At 43.5% G+C, this 20,547-nt stretch overlaps 1 protein-coding gene across 2 annotated transcripts; it reads left to right on the top strand.

Moving 5' to 3' along the window:
• The first annotated feature begins 8,775 nt into the window (after positions 1-8,775).
• LOC139407786 (scavenger receptor class A member 3-like) lies at positions 8,776-20,280 on the top strand. 2 transcript variants are annotated; one of them, XM_071151652.1, is made up of 8 exons: positions 8,776-9,057; positions 9,181-9,282; positions 14,085-14,120; positions 14,365-14,409; positions 15,275-15,394; positions 16,957-17,037; positions 17,472-18,515; positions 18,688-20,280. In XM_071151652.1, exons 2-8 carry the CDS (start codon positions 9,276-9,278, stop codon positions 19,122-19,124), a joined length of 1,770 nt encoding a protein of 589 aa, XP_071007753.1. In that variant the 5' UTR covers positions 8,776-9,057; positions 9,181-9,275; the 3' UTR covers positions 19,125-20,280. The 2 variants fall into 2 exon arrangements, with proteins under 2 accessions (XP_071007753.1, XP_071007754.1); XM_071151653.1 differs by lacking the exons at positions 8,776-9,057; positions 9,181-9,282 and adding an exon at positions 9,541-9,768.
• Positions 20,281-20,547: the final 267 nt, after the last annotated feature.

The following is a 20,547-nucleotide window of genomic DNA, read 5'->3' as shown; positions in this document are numbered from 1 at the left end:
ACTTCTTACCTTGTGATTATGGATTGAAGCAAAAACAGATGTTTGTCTCTGTCGCTCTCACACGCTCTCTCTTTCTGAGATCTCTTTCAACTACATTTTCTAAAGATGGAGCTTTATCAAGTCAAGCTGGAAGTGGAACCCATTTCTTAAGTAACAAACTGCTGTCAGAACCTTTTCCAAACAAAGGATTCTAGTTTACCCATCCATTGATTTACTGGCCATTAGGATCCCATCCAAGATCACAACATTTTGTGCATTCGCTGAGTATTAGAAAACATCAGTGGAGCGTAATAAGACTTAGACAATCACTAAGATAGGACGATTATAGACCAAAGTGGACCGAAGCAATTAAGAGGTTTCTGTTGGAACCTTAGAGCAGCTGGATCATGTACTCTGTGTGGGCCTTGAAGTACAAGGAGAGAAGGACCCAGGCAAAAGGTTCACTCAGAAGTCAGAGAAAATCAAATCTAACCCAATTGTATTTGTCACATGCGCCGAATACCACAGGTGGAGACCTTACAGTGAAATGGTTACTTACAAGCCCTTAACTACAATGTAGTTTTAAGAATAATAAGTGTTAAGAATGTATTTACTAAAATAAACTGAAGTAAAAAATAAAACAGAAAAAAAATAGGAAAAAAATTATAGAAAAAAATAAAACATAATTGAAGAGTAATAATAAAACAACAGTAGCGAGGCTATATACAGGGGGTACCGGTATTGAGTGAATGTGCGGGGGCACAGATTAGTTGAGGTAATTGAGGTAATATGTACATGTAGGTAGAGGTAAAGTGACTATGCATAGGTAGCCGGGTAGCCATTTGATTAGCTGTTCAGGAGTCTTATGGCTTGTGGGTAGAAGCTGTTAACAAGCCTTTTGGACGTAGACCGCTTGCCGTGCGGTAGCAGAGAGAACAATCTATGACTTGGGTGGCTGGAGTCTTTGGCAATTTTTTGGGCCTTCCTCTGATACCACCTGGTATAGAGGTCCTGGATGGCAGAGGTCCTTGGCCCCAGTGATGTACTGGGCTGGAACGTATGCAATACCTTCTGTAGTGCCTTGCTGTCGGAGGTTCGAGCAGTTGCCATTCCAGGCGGTGATGCAGTCAGTCAGGATGCATCTCGATGGTGCAGCTGTAGAACCTTTTGAGGATCTGAGGGCCCATGCCAAATCTTTTCAGTCTCCTGAGGTGGAATAGGTGTTGTTGCGCCCTCTTCATGACTTACATGGTGTGTTTGGACAATGATAGTTTATTGGTGATGTGGACACCAAGGAACTTGAAGCTCTCAACCTGGTCCACTACAGCCCCGTTGATGAGAATGGGGGCGTGCTCGGCCCTCCTTTTCCTGTAGTTCACGATCATCTCCTTTGTCTTGATCACATTGGGGGAGAGGTTGTTATCCTGGCACCACACTGCCAGGTCTCTGACCTCCTCCCTATAGGCTGTCTCATTGTTGTCGGTGATCACGCCTACCACTGTTGTGTCGTCGGCAAACTTAATGATGGTGTTGGAGTTATGCTTGGCTATGCAGTCATGGGTGAACAGGGAGTACAGGAGGGGACTGAGCACGTACCCCTGAGGGGCTGTGTGTTGAGGATCAGCGTGGCAGATGTCTTGTTACCTACCCTTACCACCTGGGGGTGGCCTGTCAGGAAGTCCAGGATCCAGCTGCCCTGTCTGTCACACCAGCCTTCGCCTTCGCTCCCCCTCCTGTCTAGCCCAGGCATTCGGCATCGCCGGCATTCTAGCTGCTGCCGAACCTACTGCTGGCAAAACCCTTCACTCATCAACCTTGGACATGTCTCGTCATCATTACACACACCTGGTTCCAATCCCCACTCTATCACTGTATATATACTCCCTCTGACATTTGTCTTTGTCGGTCATTGAAAATGTTACTTGTTTTCCTGAGAGGAATTTCCCTTACTATTTCCTGAGTACTTTATATTTTAAACTTTGGGTTTGCCCTGTGCCTTTTTGTTCCTGAAGATATATTTTGAGCACAACAGAGTTTGTGTTTCGTCCCACTTTGATTTATGGTGCTTAAATAAACTCAGTAGATCTAAACCTGCGACTGACTCCTGCCTACTCCTCTCTATGCCAGTGACCCTGTCCAGATCCTCCATGTACTTCCTCTGTCATCCATATCTTGGTGACTGTTGATGTGACTAGCGCCCATATAGTTCACAGAGAAGCATCTGCCCTTTCTTCAGTGTGCTAACATTATAGCATCTTGATATTATTGTTGGGAGCAATTGATATCATAGTTGGCATTGCATGATCAACACAGCCAAATAGAGGGTAATTAGACAGCCTGGTCTCAGAGCAAACACATTGTATTTGACAAAAATTGCACCAACATAAATTCTCCCCATAATTGTCCTCTGTTCTTATAACACAACAAGAAACCTGGTCTCAGAAAAACACGTGTATTACTATACTTCCTCCAAGACGGCGCATAGTTAGCTAAAATGCGTAGTGGTTGCTAATTGGCTAAAATGCAACTTTTTGGGGGGGATTGGTACTGTATGACTGGTACTGTATGTATATATATATATATACAGTACCAGTCACATTTTTTGACAAACCTACTCAAGTGTGTTTCTTTATTTTTACTATTTTCCACATTGTAGAATAATAGTGAAAACATCAAAACTATGAAATAACACATGGAATCATGTAGTAACCAAAAAAGTGTTAAACAAATCAAAACATATTTTAGATTCTTCAAAGTAGCCACCCTTTGCCTCGATGACAGCTCTGCACATTCTTGGCATCCTTTCAACAAGCTTCACCTGGAATGTTTTTCCAACAGTCTTGAAGGAGTTCCCACAAATTCTGAGCACTTATTGGCTGCTTTTCCTTCACTCTGCGGTCCAACTCATCCCAAACCATTTCAATTCGGTTGAGGTCGGGTGATTGTGGAGGCCAGGTCATCTGATGCAGCACTCCATCTTGGTAAAATAGCCATTACACAGCCTGGAGGTGTGTTGGGTCATTGTCCTGTTGAAAAACGAATGATAGTCCCAATAAGCACAAACCAGATGGGATGGCATATCACTGCAGAATGCTGTGGTAGCCATGCTGGTTAAGTGTGACTTGAATTCTAAATAAATAACTGACAGTGTCACCAGGAAAACACCCCCACAACATCACACCTCCTCCTCCATGCTTCATGGTGGGAACCACGCATGCAGAGATTATCCTTTCACCTACTCTGCGTCTCACAAAGACACGGCGGCTGGAACCAAAAATCTCAAATTTGGACTGATCAGACCAAAGGACGGATTTCCATCGGTCTAATGTCCATTGCTCGTATTTCTTCGCCCAAACAAGTCTCTTCTTATTATTGGTGCCCTTTAGTTGTGGTTTCTTTGCAGCAATTCGAACATGAAGGCCTCATTCACGCAGTCTCCTCTGAACAGTTGATGTTGAGATGTGTCTGTTACTTGAACTCTATGAAGCATTTATTTGAGCTACAATTTCTGAGGCTGGTAACTCTAATGAACTTATCCTCTGCAGCAGAGGTAACTCTGGGTCTTCCTTTCCTGTGGCAGTCCTCATGAGAGCCAGCTTCATCATAGCGCTTGAGATTTTTTGCGACTGCACATGAAGAAACTTTAAATATTTTTTAAATGTTTCGTATTGACTGACCATGTCTTAAAGTATTGATGGACTGTTGTTTCTCTTTGCTTATTTGAGCTGTTCTTGCCATAATATGGACTTGGTCTTTTACCAAATAGGGCTGTCTTCTGTATAGCATACCTTGTCACAACACAACTGATTGGCTCAAAAGGATTAAGTAGGAAAGACATTCCACAAATTAACTTTTAGACACACCTGTTAATTTAAATGCATTCCAGGTGAGTACCTCATGAAGCTGGTTGAGATAATGCTAAGAGTGTGCAAAGCTGTCATCAAGGCAAGGGTGTGAATTTTTTTTTATTTTGATTTGTTTACACTTTTTTGGTTACTAAATAATTCCGTAAGTGTTATTTTTGTTGTTTTGATGTATTCACTACAATTCTATCATACAGTAAATAGTAGAAATGAAGAAAAAAAACATGAATGAGTGGGTGTGTCCAAACTTTTGACTAGTACTGTGCATACAGACATACATACATATATATAAAATACATATACAGTCTATTCGGAAAGTATTCAGAACCCTTTACTTTTTACATATTTTGTTACTTTACAGCCTTATTCTACTTCTTCGGGATCAGTGTCCCTTCCATGGGATGGTTGAGCTAACGTAGGCTAATACGATTAGCATGAGGTTGTGAATAACAAGAAACAATTTCCCAGGACATAGACATATCTGATATTGACAGAAAGCTTACATTATTGTTCATCTAACTGCACTGTCTATATTACAGTAGCTATTACAGTGAAAGAATACCATGCTATTGTTTGAGGAGAGTGCACAATTTTGAACATGAAAAGTAATTAATTAACAAATTAGGCACATTTGGGTAGTCTTGATACAACATTTTAAACAGAAATGCAACGGTTAGCCTCCCGGTTGGCGCAGTGGTTAAGGGCGCTGTACTGAAACGCCAGCTGTGCTATCAGAGACTCTGGGTTCGTGCCCAGGCTCTGTCGTAACCGGCCGCGACCGGGAGGTCTGTGGGGCGACTCACAATTGGCCTAGTGTCGCCCGGAGGGGTTGGCCGGTAGGGATGTCCTTGTCTCATCGTGCACCAGCGACTCCTGTGGCGTGGCGGGCCGGGCGCAGTGCCAGGTGCACGGTGTTTCCTCCGACACATTGGTGCGGCTGGCTTCCGGGTTGGATGCGCACTGTGTTAAGAAGCAGTGCAGCTTGGACGCATGACTTTCCACCTTCGTCTCTCCCGAGCCCTTACGGGAGTTGTAGTGATGAGACAAGATAGTAGCTACTAAAACAATTGGATACCACGAAATTGGGGAGAAAATGGGGTAAAAAAATTTTTTTTAATGGTTCATTGGATCAGTCTAAAACTTTTCACATACTCTTCTGCCATCTAATGGCCAACATCTAAATTGCAGATGGGCTGGAATAATTATTATCTTTTACCAGATCTGTGTTATATTCTCCTACATTCATTTCCCATTTCCATATACTTCAAAGTGTTTCCTTTCAAATGATACCAAGAATATGCATATCCTTGCTTCGGAGCCTGAGCTACAGGCAGTTAGATTTGGGTATGTCATTTTAGGTGAAAATTGAATAAAAGGGACGGATCCTTGAGGAAAAATAACAATTTAACTCATCAATCTACACACAATACCCCCATAATGACTAAGCGAAAACAGGATTTTAGATATTTTTGCAGATTCAGACCCTTTGCGATGAGACTCGAATATTTAGCTCAGGTGCACCCTGTTTTCATTGATCATCCTTGAGATGTTTCTACAACTTGATTGGTTTCAACTTTTGGTAAATTCAATTGATTGGACATGATTTGGAAAGGCACACAGCTGTCTATATAAGGTCCCACAGTTGACAGTGCATATCAGAGCAAAAACCAAGCCATGAGGTTAAAGGAATTGTCCGTAGAGCTCCGAGACAGGATTGTGTCGAGGCACAGATCTGGGGAAGGGTACCAAAAAATGTCTGCAGCATTGAAGGTCCCCAGGAACACAGTGGCCTCCATCATTCTTAAATGGAAGAAGTTTGGAACCACTAAAACTTTTCCTAGAGCTGGTCACCCGGCCAAACTGATCAATCGGGGGAGAAGGGTCTTGGTCAGGGAGTTGACCAAGAACCCAATGGTCACTCTGACAGAGCTCCAGAGTTCCTCTATGGAGATGAGTGAACCTTCCAGAAGGACAACCATTTATGCAGCACTCCACCAATCAGGCCTTTATGGTAAAGTGGCCAGACGGAAGCCACTCCCGCTTGAAGTTTGTCTAACGGTAATTAAAGGACTCACAGACCATGAGAAACAAGATTCGCTGGTCTGAATAAACCAAGATTGAACTCTTTGGCCTGAATGCCAAGAGTCACGTCTTGCACCACCCCTGCGGTGACTCATGGTGGTGGCAGCATCATGCTGTGGGGACGTTTTTCAGTGGCAGGGATATGAAGACTAGTCATGCACTGTACATGTGTGTGTATAATGCAGGGCTGACAGAAAAGTTCCTTTTTCCCCCCTTCCACTTGCTTCTTCCATTTTTGCAGTAATGCTGTAATTAGTTGGTTGTAATTTTGGGAGAGCACATACTTTTGTTAGCTGCATGTGTGACACAATTCCCAGTCCTATTTATGATATCATTTACAAACATACCGTTTTAAATTTTTTGTTGTTGTAAAATATATATTTTTTTAATCAATTAGTGTAATTGAGTTTAACCGCAATATTTGTTGTATTATTTGTTCTGTCTTTTCTGGTGGATTAAACTGAAATCGCAACCAACTTTCTATGGCTTGTTTTAAAAATAGCGATATTTTGGAGATTTTAAAATAACCGCTAGTGAGAGGTTGTAATCTGAATAAAGGGGAAAAGGCCATTCTTAAACATGGGGGGGTGTCACGTTCGTCGTATAGAGGAGACCAAGGCGCAGTGTGATATGAATACATTCTTCTTTTAATAAAGAAAGAACACTAAAACAAATGTGCCGCTATATAGACCGAGTGCTGACATGCAACTACACATAGACAATAACACACAAAACCAAAATGGAAAATGGCAACCTAAATAGGATCCCCAATCAGAGACAACGATAAACAGCTGCCTCTGATTGGGAACCAATTCAGGCCACCATAGACCTATATTACCTAGATATACAAAAACCCCATAGATATACAAAACCCCTAGACAGGACGAAAACACACATACCCACCCTCGTCACACCCTGACCAAAATAATACATAAAACATAGATAACTAAGGTCATGGCGTGACAATTATATTAAATGGACTGGATCTTTACATTTTCCTCTTGGATCCTGTTTCAATAATAATGAAATCAGACCTTCTTGTTGAGTATCTGATCATCTACCATTTTTATAGGAGTGGTTAAAACATGCTAATAACTGTCCTCTGAGTATATCAAAAAAGATTTGGTATACCTCCACTGGTATGTCATTCAGCCCTGGAGATTTAGGTTAAAATGCTTTAATTGCATCAATAAGTTCCTCCTTGGCCTCCCAGGTGGCGCAGTGGTTAAGGGCGCAGTACTGCAGCGCCAGCTGTGCCATCAGAGTCCCTGGGTTCGAGCCCAGGCTCTGTCGTAACCGGCCGCGACCGGGAGGTCCGTGGGGCGACGCACAATTGGCCTAGCGTCGTCCGGGTTAGGGAGGGATGTCCTTGTCTCATCGCGCACCAGCGACTCCTGTGGCGGGCCGGGTGCAGTGCGCGCTAACCAAGGTTGCCAGGTGCACGGTGTAGCCTCCGACACATTGGTGCGGCTGGCTTCCGGGTTGGATGTGCGCTGTGTTAAGAAGCAGTGCGGCTGGTTGGGTTGTGTATCGGAGGACGCATGACATTCAACCTTCGTCTCTCCCGAGCCCGTACGGGAGTTGTAGCGATGAGACAAGATAGTAGCTACTACAACAATTGGATACCATGAAATTGGGGAGAAAAAAGGGGTAAAAAAAAAAAAAGTTCCTCTTCTGTAATTTGGCCTTCACATGAGTCTTTCTGTACAACTGTTAATTTTTCTTTTTAATTAGGAAACTACATGTGGGCATAATCCGCGACACTCTACCATTTACCAGTTGTGTGTTCAAGTCAGGTTGGGGACAACTATAGCATTTTAGCTAACCCTTCCCCTAACCCATATTCTACACATAACCCAATTCACCTAACCTGCTACATAAATTTTCCTAACCTTTGTCATTTGAGTTCTCCTAACCTTTTACTTAAATTATCCTAACCTTTTTTGTTAGTTCCCCTAAGCGCCAACATAAATTATCCTCGTAATTCTCCTTTGTTGTTATGGTGCAACAAGCAACCTGGTCTCAGAGAAAGATGTATAATACCATACGTCCTCCAAGATGTATAGACGTATGATACTATGCGTCCTATAATTCATATGATATTGTACGACCAATATTCCATTCATAATGTAACCTAACATAACGTAGTATATACTAAAATTGTCACAGATTTATGAACAGAATAATCCGAATTGCCCTGAGATCGTGTTGCAAATTGATTGTGATAAATTGTGTTATAAGTTAATTAAGCTGATGTTTGTCTTTTAAAGTGGTCTATAACCATCTAACTACATGTTTTCTGAAATGACTTGAGGTATGCCTATTGAATTAGCCCTGATATGTCAGACATGGAGGAAAGTATTTCCTTTTGAACAGTGGAGGAAGGCCATAGATAGTAAAGGTGCCCATTTGATCCATGTTCAAACATTTGTTAGCAATTAGCCCAAGCCGCAGACCGGACATTCTACAACATATGCACCCTCCATCCCTCCCTCTTCTTTCCATCTCTTAGTCCCCTTCCTCTCTCTCGCTCTCTCTCTCTCTCTCTCTCTCTCTCTCTCTCCCTCTCTCCCTCTCTCCCTCCCTCCCTCTCTCCCTCTTTCTCCTTCTCTCCCTCCCTCCCTCTCTCTCTCTCTCTCTCTCTCTCTCTCCCTCTCTCCCTCTCTCCCTCTCTCCCTCCCTCTCCCTCTCTCTCTCTCTCTCTCTCCCTCTCCCTCCCTCCCTCCCTCCCTCCCTCCCTCCCTCCCTCCCTCCCTCCCTCCCTCCCTCCCTCCCTCCCTCCCTCCCCCCTCTCTCCCTCTCTCCCTCTCTCCCTCCCTCCCTCCCTCCCTCTCCCTCTCTCCCTCTCGCCCAGTCATGTTTCCCCAAGCTGCACATGGTTATTGTCCAAGGTATAAGTTTCCTCTGGCTCTGAGGGAGAGGAGCAGCAGCCTTTCGCAGACTGACTGCAGCATGTAGCCAGGAATTTGTTCTTCACACACTAATAGACCTAGACTGTTTTATGTATGTGAGCTGCAGTTCAAGTGAGAAGTTGCTGGTGAGCGAGAGAGAGCCCATGGGCTACCTGAAGAATTCCTACTGTAGTTGTTGGGAGAAAAGTCTGGCTGGATATACAGCAGTCGTAAATTAATAAGTAAGTCCTGTCTCCTGCTCAGTGCTCTGGACACCCTGAACCATTTACAAGAGGGACCTGTTGCCTATGGATGAGTGTATACACTGTAAATTAGACACTGTTTTTCTGTCACTTCTGCTGTAGGAGACTGTACTGCAGAGAAGAGGGCTGGGACAGTCAGAGGCTTTTGTCCGGACAAGTTCTTCACATCGTCACCTGAGCTGCCTTGAAGAATCACCATGAAAGGTTAGACGACTGTTGATGACTCTTTGTTGATGCTGTATTCAAATTCAGACTACTGCTCACTGTGGAGGAATATAATATATTATGTAGGAGACGTGAAAGTGCACCGGTGGCACACAAATGTGCAGACAGCTCGCTTTTAAGACCAGTACCTCACAGCATCCAGAGAAAACGTTGGTTTGTTGATCTTGGATGTGGGACATCCACCCCTTTTGCTTTGAAAGCTCTGTATTTCAAAAGCTTGCTGTTTCCAGAAGCCACACATTGGCTTTTGGGCTTCCTTTAAGGATCTTATATGAGCCCTTTTAAAAGGATAACATTTAAAGACCAACTTTTGTCAATGTTGCATGATATAAGACTCTTCAGAGACTCTGAAGAGGCTTTCGAATTCTGAAGGGGTCCTCTCGGAGGAGGAATTGAGTAGCGACATGTGGCTTTAGCTTTGGAAGGTGTTATAGAGTGTTGTGGTATTTACAGGGGAACACACAGGTAGGTGGTCTCCTCATCTCTTGTTTGTAGCGTGCTCCATTGAAGCCGGGCTACTAAACATATAGACTAACACATTCCTAATGTGAAACAGGAAAGAGGCACCTCGGTAGGGGAAGCAGCAGGTGTGTGGTTGGCACATAGAGTACAGTAGAGAGAACTATGACTGGAGACACAGACTGCCTTACAAAAACTTGAATAACACTGCTCAACACAGCTCTCTTCTTTGGAAAGACAAATGCATTCCTTCGGCAGGCATTAAATCATAAATCGTTGGCACGTGACAGTTATCAGATGAAATTGAAAGGTTCTAATTATACAGAACTGCTAGGATTGCAAGAGAGAAGTTTGTGAAATTGCAGAACAAGACCCTTGCTACTATTGCTAGTACTGCCTGGCTATTTCTATCACGAGATGTCCAAAGCGTTTTCATGGAGAAAACGAGGGCATGTATCATTTGATTTCAAGTCTGGACTCTCTCACCACCATGAAGGGCTGCTTGAGATCCTTCAGAGCAAGACCATTTGAATCAACACATTCCAGGCATTTCATTGCTTTGAAAGCAACTACACATTCCCTTTGAAGTGCATCTAAAACAGTTGGTTGTCAACAGGGGCTTGGGGAGACACTAGTCTTTATCAGTTGCAGTTGGGGCTCTTTGGTGTTGGTGAATTCTTGTGTCTCTGTTTTCAAATTGGAGATTCAGGTATCCATGTTAAAAGCTGTAAGTCAACACCAATCAGGTGGACATTTCAAACAGTACAGTATAGTTGGTTGTCAGACTTGGTATTTGTTTGTTTGGAGAATGGATTGCCAGTTGCTTCTGTTATAAGACAAGAAAACATAACACTCTTGACCCAAAGCTTATACTATAGTTTAATAGTCAAACATAACTAGATTTTCCCTGCTCCACATTTGAATGCGTGTGAAATACAAACAGTGGTTTACATATTCCTCAGCTTTTCTAGGTTGATCGGGAGAGATTGAGTGTAACATTTGAAAATCCACTGCGAAGTGTAAATCAAGAAGGAACACAATAGGGTAACCACAAGCATTGACAAATCATGAGGTTTGTGGACGTGAAGGGAGTTGACTGGTGTCATGTTCCTGCTCAGTGTGGCCCAAAGTTCACAATAACAATGAGGGTGGGAGGACTTAGACTTCATGTTGCCAATGAGAGACCACTAACATTCTCTTTGGTCCCTGTGTGTTGTACACGGATATTGGCAATTATTTGATACTTGAAACAAATGCATTGTGAGTAGAAACACTGGGTTGTTGATGTAGGTGTTAGGTGAGAGTAGTCTCCCAGAGTAGTCTCCTAGAGTTGTCTCCTAGATTAGTCTCCTAAGGGAAGGCTTCATGTCCAGGGCATTACACAGCAGTGCCATCATTAGAAATGGGTCCAATTACTAGGTGTCTGTCCTATTGTGGAAACAGAACAGAACCTTTTTATTTACTGACTCCAGTTTCTCTCCCTAGGGTGTCATCATTTGGCCACTATTGGCAGTCAACATTGTCCTTGCCCTATCTGCAGTTCTGTATGGACCTTTCTTCCAGCCCATTGATGTCCTTTTCCTATGTAATAGGTTACATGATTAAATCACTTGACTCTTTAGCCTAATGTGTGATAGCTAGATAATTAGCCAACTTGTCAAACTTACCCTCATACCTATGTAGGTATTCATATGGATGTGGTTACAAATAATCAACTATGTTTAGAGTGGCACCAAAGATGACTATGTAACGCAGTTGCTACCTCTAATGTCCTTGCTGGGATGTTTGAACAGTGCTCAAGGTGTGTTTTCATATGTGGCTGTGTACTGTAAGACATCTGGACCAAGAGACAAATGAACTGTATTGCTTTCGGAGAGTCAAAGCTCTTCTTTCATGCCCTAGAACTGAAACATTGTCAATGTTTTTCATCTTTATTCTTTATCAGTACCAATCTCTTCTCACCACTTACACGCTTGTCAACTGTTGAAATGCAATCGTCTCCGTAGCTTTAGCCGAGTCATGGCGGAAGTATTTGGATGAATATTTAAACCTAACAAAGATTATTTTCATGACTTTCAGGTAATGAAATGTTGTAACACATTATGACTGTTCAAGGACTATAGCATTAGACCTGAGAGGTATTTTTGGCAAGTTCTATAGTGGCCCGAGGGATACAGGGTCACTGCCTTATACACTGTTAAAACAGAGAACATATAATCAAATTCACATTCCAAATTATCTATTATAAAAACTAGTGATAGGTAGGGGTTATTCTGTTTTCAGTGCATTAACATTTATGTTTTTACCAGGCACATTAGACTCTTTAGCAATGCAAGAATGACACACCCTCTAACCAAGGAAATCTGCTGGACCTACAGTACCTGCTGGACATACCATACAGACATGTCGCCTTTCTGCTGGCATATACGTTATTGGATTACAAAGTTATCTAAATATTGAAAGGTTTTTGGAGTGGACATTCCATTCATGAAGTGTTTGATGAAATATAAATGTTAGTTTTGTCCTTTAGAATTTGCAGAGGTTTTTTTCAGCGGTTTCCTTCAAATGCACCTGTGCTCATATTTGCAATGGAACACTGGCTCTACTACAAACACCCACCACATTTAAATATCTTACATTCTAAAGACCACTGACCAATAGAGCCCTCACCTGAGTGCCTGATTCTATCTTAAAAACATGTCTGGTGATTATGCTGGTGAAGTGCCCCTGATTGATGTGAGGTGCTGATAAAGTTCCTGATTGGCGTAAGAGGCATGTTTTATACAGGGAAGGCAGGGCAGACCACTTCTTTCCTCCGTTGACAGAGCCAGGAGAGCAGTGGAGGGCAGGCCCGGGGTTTAGCTGACAGCCACCGGTATGGCTGACTGGATAATGTAAAGTCTAAGAGCTGCAGCGGGCAGCTGGGCCCATTCCAGCCCCCTTCCTCCCTCTCTCTCTCTCTCTTCCACTGGTCCGCACATCTCAGCATTTCAGTCAGAGCCTTGGCCTTCAGCAGTCTGACTTCAGCTGCTCCAACAGGCTGACTTCACATAAACACCCTCACCTCAGAGTTCCGTATTCCTCTCCACGTGCACAAAAAGCACAGCACAGCCCAGCAGAGGTGAAAACACCAGGGCTGCCTGAATGTAATATAAAGGGGAAAAGACGGTGAAGGAAAAGACAACAGAGACTCAACTGAGTGATGTTCTTTACTTTTGTGGATGTTGTACCTTAGTAAGAGAATTGTTGACATAACTCAGAGGAGATTCTGAAGGATTACCTCACAAGAAATACTGAGGTTTGTAGCCTAAAATTGCATATGCCATTAATCAATTGAAAGGCCCGTGTACATCTCTATCGCATCACAACGGTACAGTAAAGTAAGCTTTTCACGGTAATGTCTACACCTGTTGTATTCAGCATATTGGGGAAAATATAGTCGATTTGGTTTGATTAAATCACATTTATTTTAGGTTATAGCTCAATTAGGTAAGCATTGCTAGTTAATTTAGTGGTTAGAGCGTTGGGCCAGTAAACAAAAGGTTGCTGGATCGAATCCCCGAGCTGACAAGGTAAAAATCTGTCGGTCTGCCCCTGAGCAAGGCAGTTAACCCACTGTTCCCCGGGCGCCAAAGACATGGATGTCGATTTAAGGCAGCCCACGTACCTCTCTGTTTCAGAGTTTAAATGCGGAAGACACATTTCAGTTGAATGCATTCAGTTCTACAACTGACTAGGTATTCCCCTTTCCCTTTCATTTGTGCCCAGCAATAAGCCATTTAAACCCAAGTTGAATCCAAATTCAGGTCTTGGCTTGAAGCTGCTTCTCTTTAGCATCAGTGTACCATGTCCCCCTGGCCCCTCTACCACATTGAGCTGGAACCAGGGGGGTGACACCACAGCCAGCCCAGCTAGCATCACACACAATCAGCCTTACTATAGTGTTTCATATTAGGCTGCAATGGGGCCCTTTATCTGACAGCGCATACATTTTCATTGCAGCCCACCATACTTAGAGAAGTGAATGATATATTGGTCAGAGACACAGATTAAACACTAGGAAAACAATCCCGTTTCCAATTTGCGTAATTGTGTTTCTATAAGTTGTCAGCCAAGTATGACCTCACATTCGTATTGAGAGCTCCAAGTTGAATGCTTTGTGTCTTGGATGGTAGAAGTGGCTGAGGGGGCTTATTGCATTTCACCTCGTACTTTGTGATTTATGACCACTTTAATAAAATGTGTGAGTTGTTCCTTCAAGTTTCATACTCTTGACCTTCATCTGTGAACACGCATTTCAAGTCTTTCCGTCTGTTTTTCAGAAATCTATTGCGGATACGAGAACCAGCTCTTTAAAGGTGAGGACAAACATGCATGTTGGTTTTCTAAATTATCCTCTGGTTCTTGGACAGAATGGTGTGACAAATCTGTTTGTTGCTGTCCTGGCTTTGGCAAATCTATTAGGCCTAGTATTGCATGCTTGCATGGTGGGAGTAGTCAGATTTAAGTCAAAAGTTAATGCATGCTGACATGAGCTGAACTTCTGTGTGCTATCAGATGTTTCCATAACAGTGACACATGTTTTTCTTTGCTGCCTTTCAGAGGAGGATCTTACTGGGGAGGAGGAAGAGATGACTTCCTTTAGAGGTGAGGAACATGGCTCCAAATCTACAACCCACAGGCTTTCTTTCTTGCTGTCCACCTTTGTTTATTTTGCTTGTTATGTGGATAGACAAGCAGGCTCTATGAAGTGTCCTTTGTTTATTTTGCTTGTTATGTGGATAGACAAGCAGGCTCTATGAAGTGTCCTTTGTTTATTTTGCTTGTTATGTGGATAGACAAGCAGGCTCTATGAAGTGTCCTTTGTTTATTTTGCTTGTTATGTGGATAGGCAAGCAGGTTCTATGAAGTGTCCTTTGTTAATTTTGCTTGTTATGTGGATAGGCAAGCAGGTTCTATGAAGTGTCCTTTGTTTATTTTGCTTGTTATGTGGATAGGCAAGCAGGCTCTATGAAGTGTCCTTTGTTTATTTTGCTTGTTATGTGGATAGACAAGCAGGCTCTATGAAGTGTCCTTTGTTTTGATATTGTTTTGATATGTCGGTCACGAATCTCTCAGGCGAAGAACCCAACAAAACAATAACCCTTTGAAAAATAGCATCAGAATATCCACCAAGGGCGCACTGTGTCCACATTGGGCTACGGTGTGTGTACAGTGTTTGTGTGTGTGAGGGCCTGCGTGTGTCTGCATACATCTGCCATCACTGTTTTGTTTGTGTGCGTGCATTGTACATCTGTTTCAGATATCCCTCCTTAATCCTTCTCTTTCCCCCGTCTGACCACCATGCTCACTCCAAACAGCCTCTGCTGACCAAAGCCAGCCACTAGTCTGGTAGTTAGTCATGCAAAGTCCACACAGTGTCAGGGTTAAGACATGCATTTCCCCTCCTCTCTGTTCTCTAACCACCTGATGTTATGGTAGAGAGACGAAAGCCCCATGCTTCTGATTGCAGGAAGAACCAGAGGTGGCTGTGTGAAATGCCAGCAGACACGTTCTCTGCAGCTGGCCGTTAAAGTGCTGTACAGTTTCTTTGCCTTCCTCATCATAGCAGTGGCAGTGCTGGCATCACTTGGTGAGTAGACTACGATATTATACCAAATCTGGCAGCAGGCAGCAGGTAGCCTAGCGGTTAGAGTGTTGAGCCAGTAACTGAAAAGTCAATCCCCGAACCGACGAGGTGGAAAATCTGTCAATGTGCTCTTGAGCAAGGCTCAATGTCTGACCCTGGCTGTGACCCCTCTCTCTGTTGGTGTCTCTGGGATTTTGAGCTGTTAGTTTTTTTTACACCACTTTGGTTGGGTTTGATGAGATATAATAACTAAGCTAATAAAGCCGTATTAAATCCAGATTATTGTATGAGTAGATTGAAGTCTGGGACTTGGTGTTTCTGCAGGTATTATGTGTGCACAGACCTCAAGCTTCTCATCAGCAGGCATTCCTCCCCAATCAGAACCTGTTCTCTTTTGTCATGCTTGACTTGACAATGTGCTCCACACTGTACAATAACAGATGAGAGGGAGATCTGCTTCAAGCCTACAGGGTTTCTGTTGTAAAAAAATAAGGGCCCTTTAAGGATTGAGTGAACATACGACTTCAAACCGATTTGCCAGGTCTTACCTGACTGACAACTTTTTCAGTGCTTGCAGATGTTACTTGCATTTCGGCAAAAATATTATTGCGACTCAAAAAGATAAATCTCATTTTCACAGCAGCTCAGAGCTCCCTGAGGGCCATTGAGTAATTCCAAGATACAGAGGGTTGGGATTCCAACACTGCAGTGGCACTGTATTTTATTGGCAGGGTCTGCTTGAGTTTATGTCAACGCAGAGCACGGCAATAATGAGGCGAAATAAGAACAAAGCACTGTAAACCTTATGTCATGAAATGTCTGAAATGTTGTTTGGCTTAAACTCCCCAAACATCGAGCGAGAACTTAAACATGAACTCATAAATATAATAATGTCCACATCATGCGGCACATCTGTTTTACATTGTTGAAAGTCCCCAATAATTAGTGTTATATAACAGGCATTCCGGTGGGGGAAAAACATCACATTAGAACCTAACCAACCTCTGTGTAGCTAGCGGACATGATTAGAACAATATCAGAAGTTCAAGTCCACCAGTACACCATGATAATGTAAATGAATGTTTGAGAGGCTGTGTAGAATCAACATCCCTGAGACCAAATGCAGCATAACTGGTGGTATGTATAAATGACATCGTTAGTGAGCGCAAACACACTATGGTGAACCAGTTATTAATCCCCAAAGTCAAGGATTAGGAAATGATATGCAAGTATAAGTCCTTAAAAGTGTGCTTTAAGCACTGTTCTTCTTCTGGGGAAAATAATCAACTGGGAAGTAACCAGCTGAACAAACCAATACCATTATTTGTTCAGTACTTTGTAATAGAAAGAAACTGTCTTGTTGTTATCGTACAAGAAGGTTCAAGGCGGCATCTTAATTCCATTCACTGATGTCTATTGTCAAAGAAGTGTTGTAGTCACTGTGTAACTTCACTTGCGTCCTAGTTTCTCAACACATGTGTTATGTTTGTTTCAATGTCTATAGAGGAACCTCCATTCCCGTTATTCTGAAAGTCTAATTTACATAATTATCTTTGTCTCCTCAGTATTTAGGAAGGTCGACAGCTTATCAGAAAAGGAATCCTTTTATCATAAGAAGATTACCAAGGTCCAGGAAAGTATACAAGGTGAGAGAGTATGATTAATCACGTGACAAAATGTGCAGAGTCTCCCAATGTGGCTGCTGACAGAGAAGTCAAGAAGTAAACAATGACTAGTAGAGCATACTGAACATTTCTGCAGATTTCCCAAATGTATTTTGTCGAAAGAGGACCCCTCTGTTTAAAATAGGTCACCCATTGAGTGTAACTGTATGGGTGACTGAGTATGAAGTCCGGTCCAGTGAGGATCCGCTCTTCAAGCTTTATGGCCTGCCTCTTCTGGGGTGTCAACTCCCTGAAGAGACATCATTTGCAGAGGCTACGACAACTGCCTCCCTTGGCTCATTCATGGAAGCACCGCATCCGTCAGTCGTCGACTAGAATTTACAAATGGGAACTCTGATCATGATTAAATGATACATAAACAGATCACCATAATGTTGTTGTCTGTTCCTTCCCAGATCTTAGCACTGCCAATAACTGCTCGGACTGCTTCAATGTGGCCCACTTCAGCGAGGAGATCAGTAGGCTGAAGGGGGAGTTTGAGGACCTCCAGAAGATGATCCTGGGTCAGGAGCAGGTCCTGGATCAGGCCTCCCAGACCCAGCAGACCCTGAAGTCAGCCAGCAGCAGGATGACCCGAGACATGCAGAACTACTCCCTGTCCATCAGGCTCATCAACCAGTCCCTGGAGCGTTACGTACACCAGGTGGCTGGATGGAAGGCGGTCATCACCGAGACGGACGAGAGCATGAAGACTCTGTCTCAGGATCAGTATGACCTCAAGGCCACGGTGAATCAGGTCAACACCACGGTGGCCCTCAGCTCCTTGTGGATGGACGCCCTGCAGAGGAAGACCGATGAGGAGACGCTGGTCCTGCAGAAGATGACCGCTGACTGGCAGAACTATAGCCGGGTGTTGAGCGGTCTGAAGTCTAACTCTAGCACCACCACTCAGATGGTGAGGAGCATCCAGAGCGGAATCTCGGCCACACACCAGAGGATCAGCATGAGCTCGGAGATAGTGCACGACCTTACCCTGCAGGTGATGAACCTGCAGATGCAGCTGGACAACGTCACCTCCTTCATGGACGAGCACGAGGAGAACATGCACGACCTCCACTACCACTCCAAGTACTATGAGAACCGGACGGGCGAGAGGTTCATCACCATGGATGCCCGCATGAACTCCATCGAGATGGAGATTGACACCATCTCGTCCAGCATCAATGCCACAGTGAGCCACGTGCAGAGCATGTACAAGTACATCAACATTGAGAGCACTTCGTGCCAGATGCGGCTTGGTGGCCACACGGAGGACCTGCACAACCTGAACACAACGGTGCTACTGCTGATGCACCTGGCTGACACCCTGAGGCAGCAGTACATGCTGCTGAGCGTCCGTCTAGACGTGGACGTCAGGAACCTGTCCATGGTCATGGAGGAGATGAAGCTAGTGGACACTCACCACACCCATGTCATCCAGAACTTCACCATTCTGAAAGGTACAGCAGAGATGTTCTTGATGTTTTCGCCAAAGGCACTTTTGTTTACGAGATCTTCATTTAGCTGTGTTGCTGTTGGCTGGTTTCATTAGTGCTCACCTGACTCTTCTCTTCCCCAAATGCACTTCTATTATTGTTTAAACTTGCTAATATTGCTGCTATCACCTCACAGGTGCACCTGGCCCACCAGGTCCAAAAGGCAACAGAGGGGAAGGAGGGGCCAAAGGTCCAGTTGGCCTGACAGGAAACAAAGGAGACAAAGGCCTAGCAGGGAACCGTGGCCCTCTGGGAGAGAAGGGCTTCATCGGGCCGGAGGGAGCTCAGGGGGAGCCAGGACCAATAGGAGCCAGAGGCGGAGTGGGAATCAAAGGGGCGAATGGTTCTGTGGGCCAGCCTGGCCCCCGTGGAGAAAGAGGAGAGAAGGGAGATATAGGTACTGTTGGTAAGGATGGACTGCCAGGCCCCAAAGGGCCAATGGGAATACAGGGCCAAGCAGGGCTCCCAGGGGTGCACGGGCTACCCGGTCCAAGAGGAAAGCCTGGGCCTGTTGGTCCACACGGAACCCCTGGCCCACCAGGCCTACCAGCTTATCCAGCCACAGTGTCTTGAGGGGCCCATAAGGTCTGATCACTACAAAGGCAGGATTAGATGTACTGTAGGGATGTACTGGCAGCCTGACAAAGGGGTGGAGTGTAATTGAAGAGGTTGGAATGGATGGATGGAGCATGGGAAAGCTAATTTTCAAGCTTTCCGCTTCATGTTAGTCCATTGTTTTCATTGGACACTCAATGGACAACCCATGCTCTTGAGCATATACTGTACAGTACACATAGCCCTAAATGCATGTTCAGGTATGAAGGGATGTAGAGGAAGGAGACTGCAAAATTGAAGATAACATAAAGACTGCAAAAGTACAAGTTTAAAAAAAAAATGCATTGTAAGTTTTCAGTATCACATACAGCTGAATGTGTGTTTGAAGGAACCACAAAACCCTCATGGGGGCTTCATAAAGATCTAGGTTTACATTGCCATGCAGTTACATGAAGGTACACTTAAATAAGGATTATTTTGTGCACACATTTTTGGAACATTGACACGTGAAATTCTGTTTGATTGCACTTTACTGGTTTTATAAAGTGTAGAAACTACAGTCTGTTTTTATGTGTTTGCTTTTGCATCTTTTATGCTTCGGAGCAGGTTCTCCTGAATACTGACTGAAGTTGAGATGATTCAACAGGTCGTGGTCATAATGGTAAGGGATGAATGAAATTGCTGAAGAACCAAAGGAATCTGCTTGGGTACGCAACTTTGGAAGTATTGGGTTTTAGTCAGCAATTGAACATTTCCTGAAATATTTCAAATGTATGGTTTTGGAAAAAATATATTTTTACGAGACATATTTGGGGTTTTATACCAATATTTTGCTATGTTACATTCAGAGTGTTTCCAGATTTTAAAGTGTATATAATATACATCATGTTTGTTGTGTGTTCTTGTTTCCATTGTGACTATTCATATGAATCTCTGCACATAATCAGAGTTGTGTGATGATATGTATATTTTAACAGTAAATAGAACATGTTAAAAAAAAGGTGAAATGATGAGAGACAGACGCTACGTACTGGGCACACACTAGTTGAATCAGCGATGTATAGACGTTGAATTGACGTCTGTGCCCAGTGGGTATTTTTGTAAACCTGTGTCATTCTTATAAACATTTGACTGGCTTGAATAGATGTTCAATAAATGCTACCATTCTACTTCACCAAAGTGTATCGACATACCACATTCACAAGTTCTGCTATTCTTCACATATTCAAATCTATTTTGAACTCCCATTTGTGTCTGGTAGAATGCTCGGATGTAGCTGCCGGGAGAGTTCTACTCACTGAGTTCTACTCAGTCCAAAACCCTGAACGGAAAAAGGAGTGGTTTTGCTGATTAATTAAGAACATGCAGTTTTCTCCCTCCAATAAAGTATCTAAGGATTTAGTGACTAAAACAGTCTTTAATTTCCTGTGTTACTCAATTG

This window comes from Oncorhynchus clarkii, chromosome 4 (genome assembly GCF_045791955.1).
Source record: "Oncorhynchus clarkii lewisi isolate Uvic-CL-2024 chromosome 4, UVic_Ocla_1.0, whole genome shotgun sequence".
Classification (NCBI taxonomy): domain Eukaryota; kingdom Metazoa; phylum Chordata; class Actinopteri; order Salmoniformes; family Salmonidae; genus Oncorhynchus; species Oncorhynchus clarkii.
The sequence above is the reverse complement of the archived record's forward strand: the minus strand, read 5'-3'. Positions and strand labels throughout refer to the sequence as shown.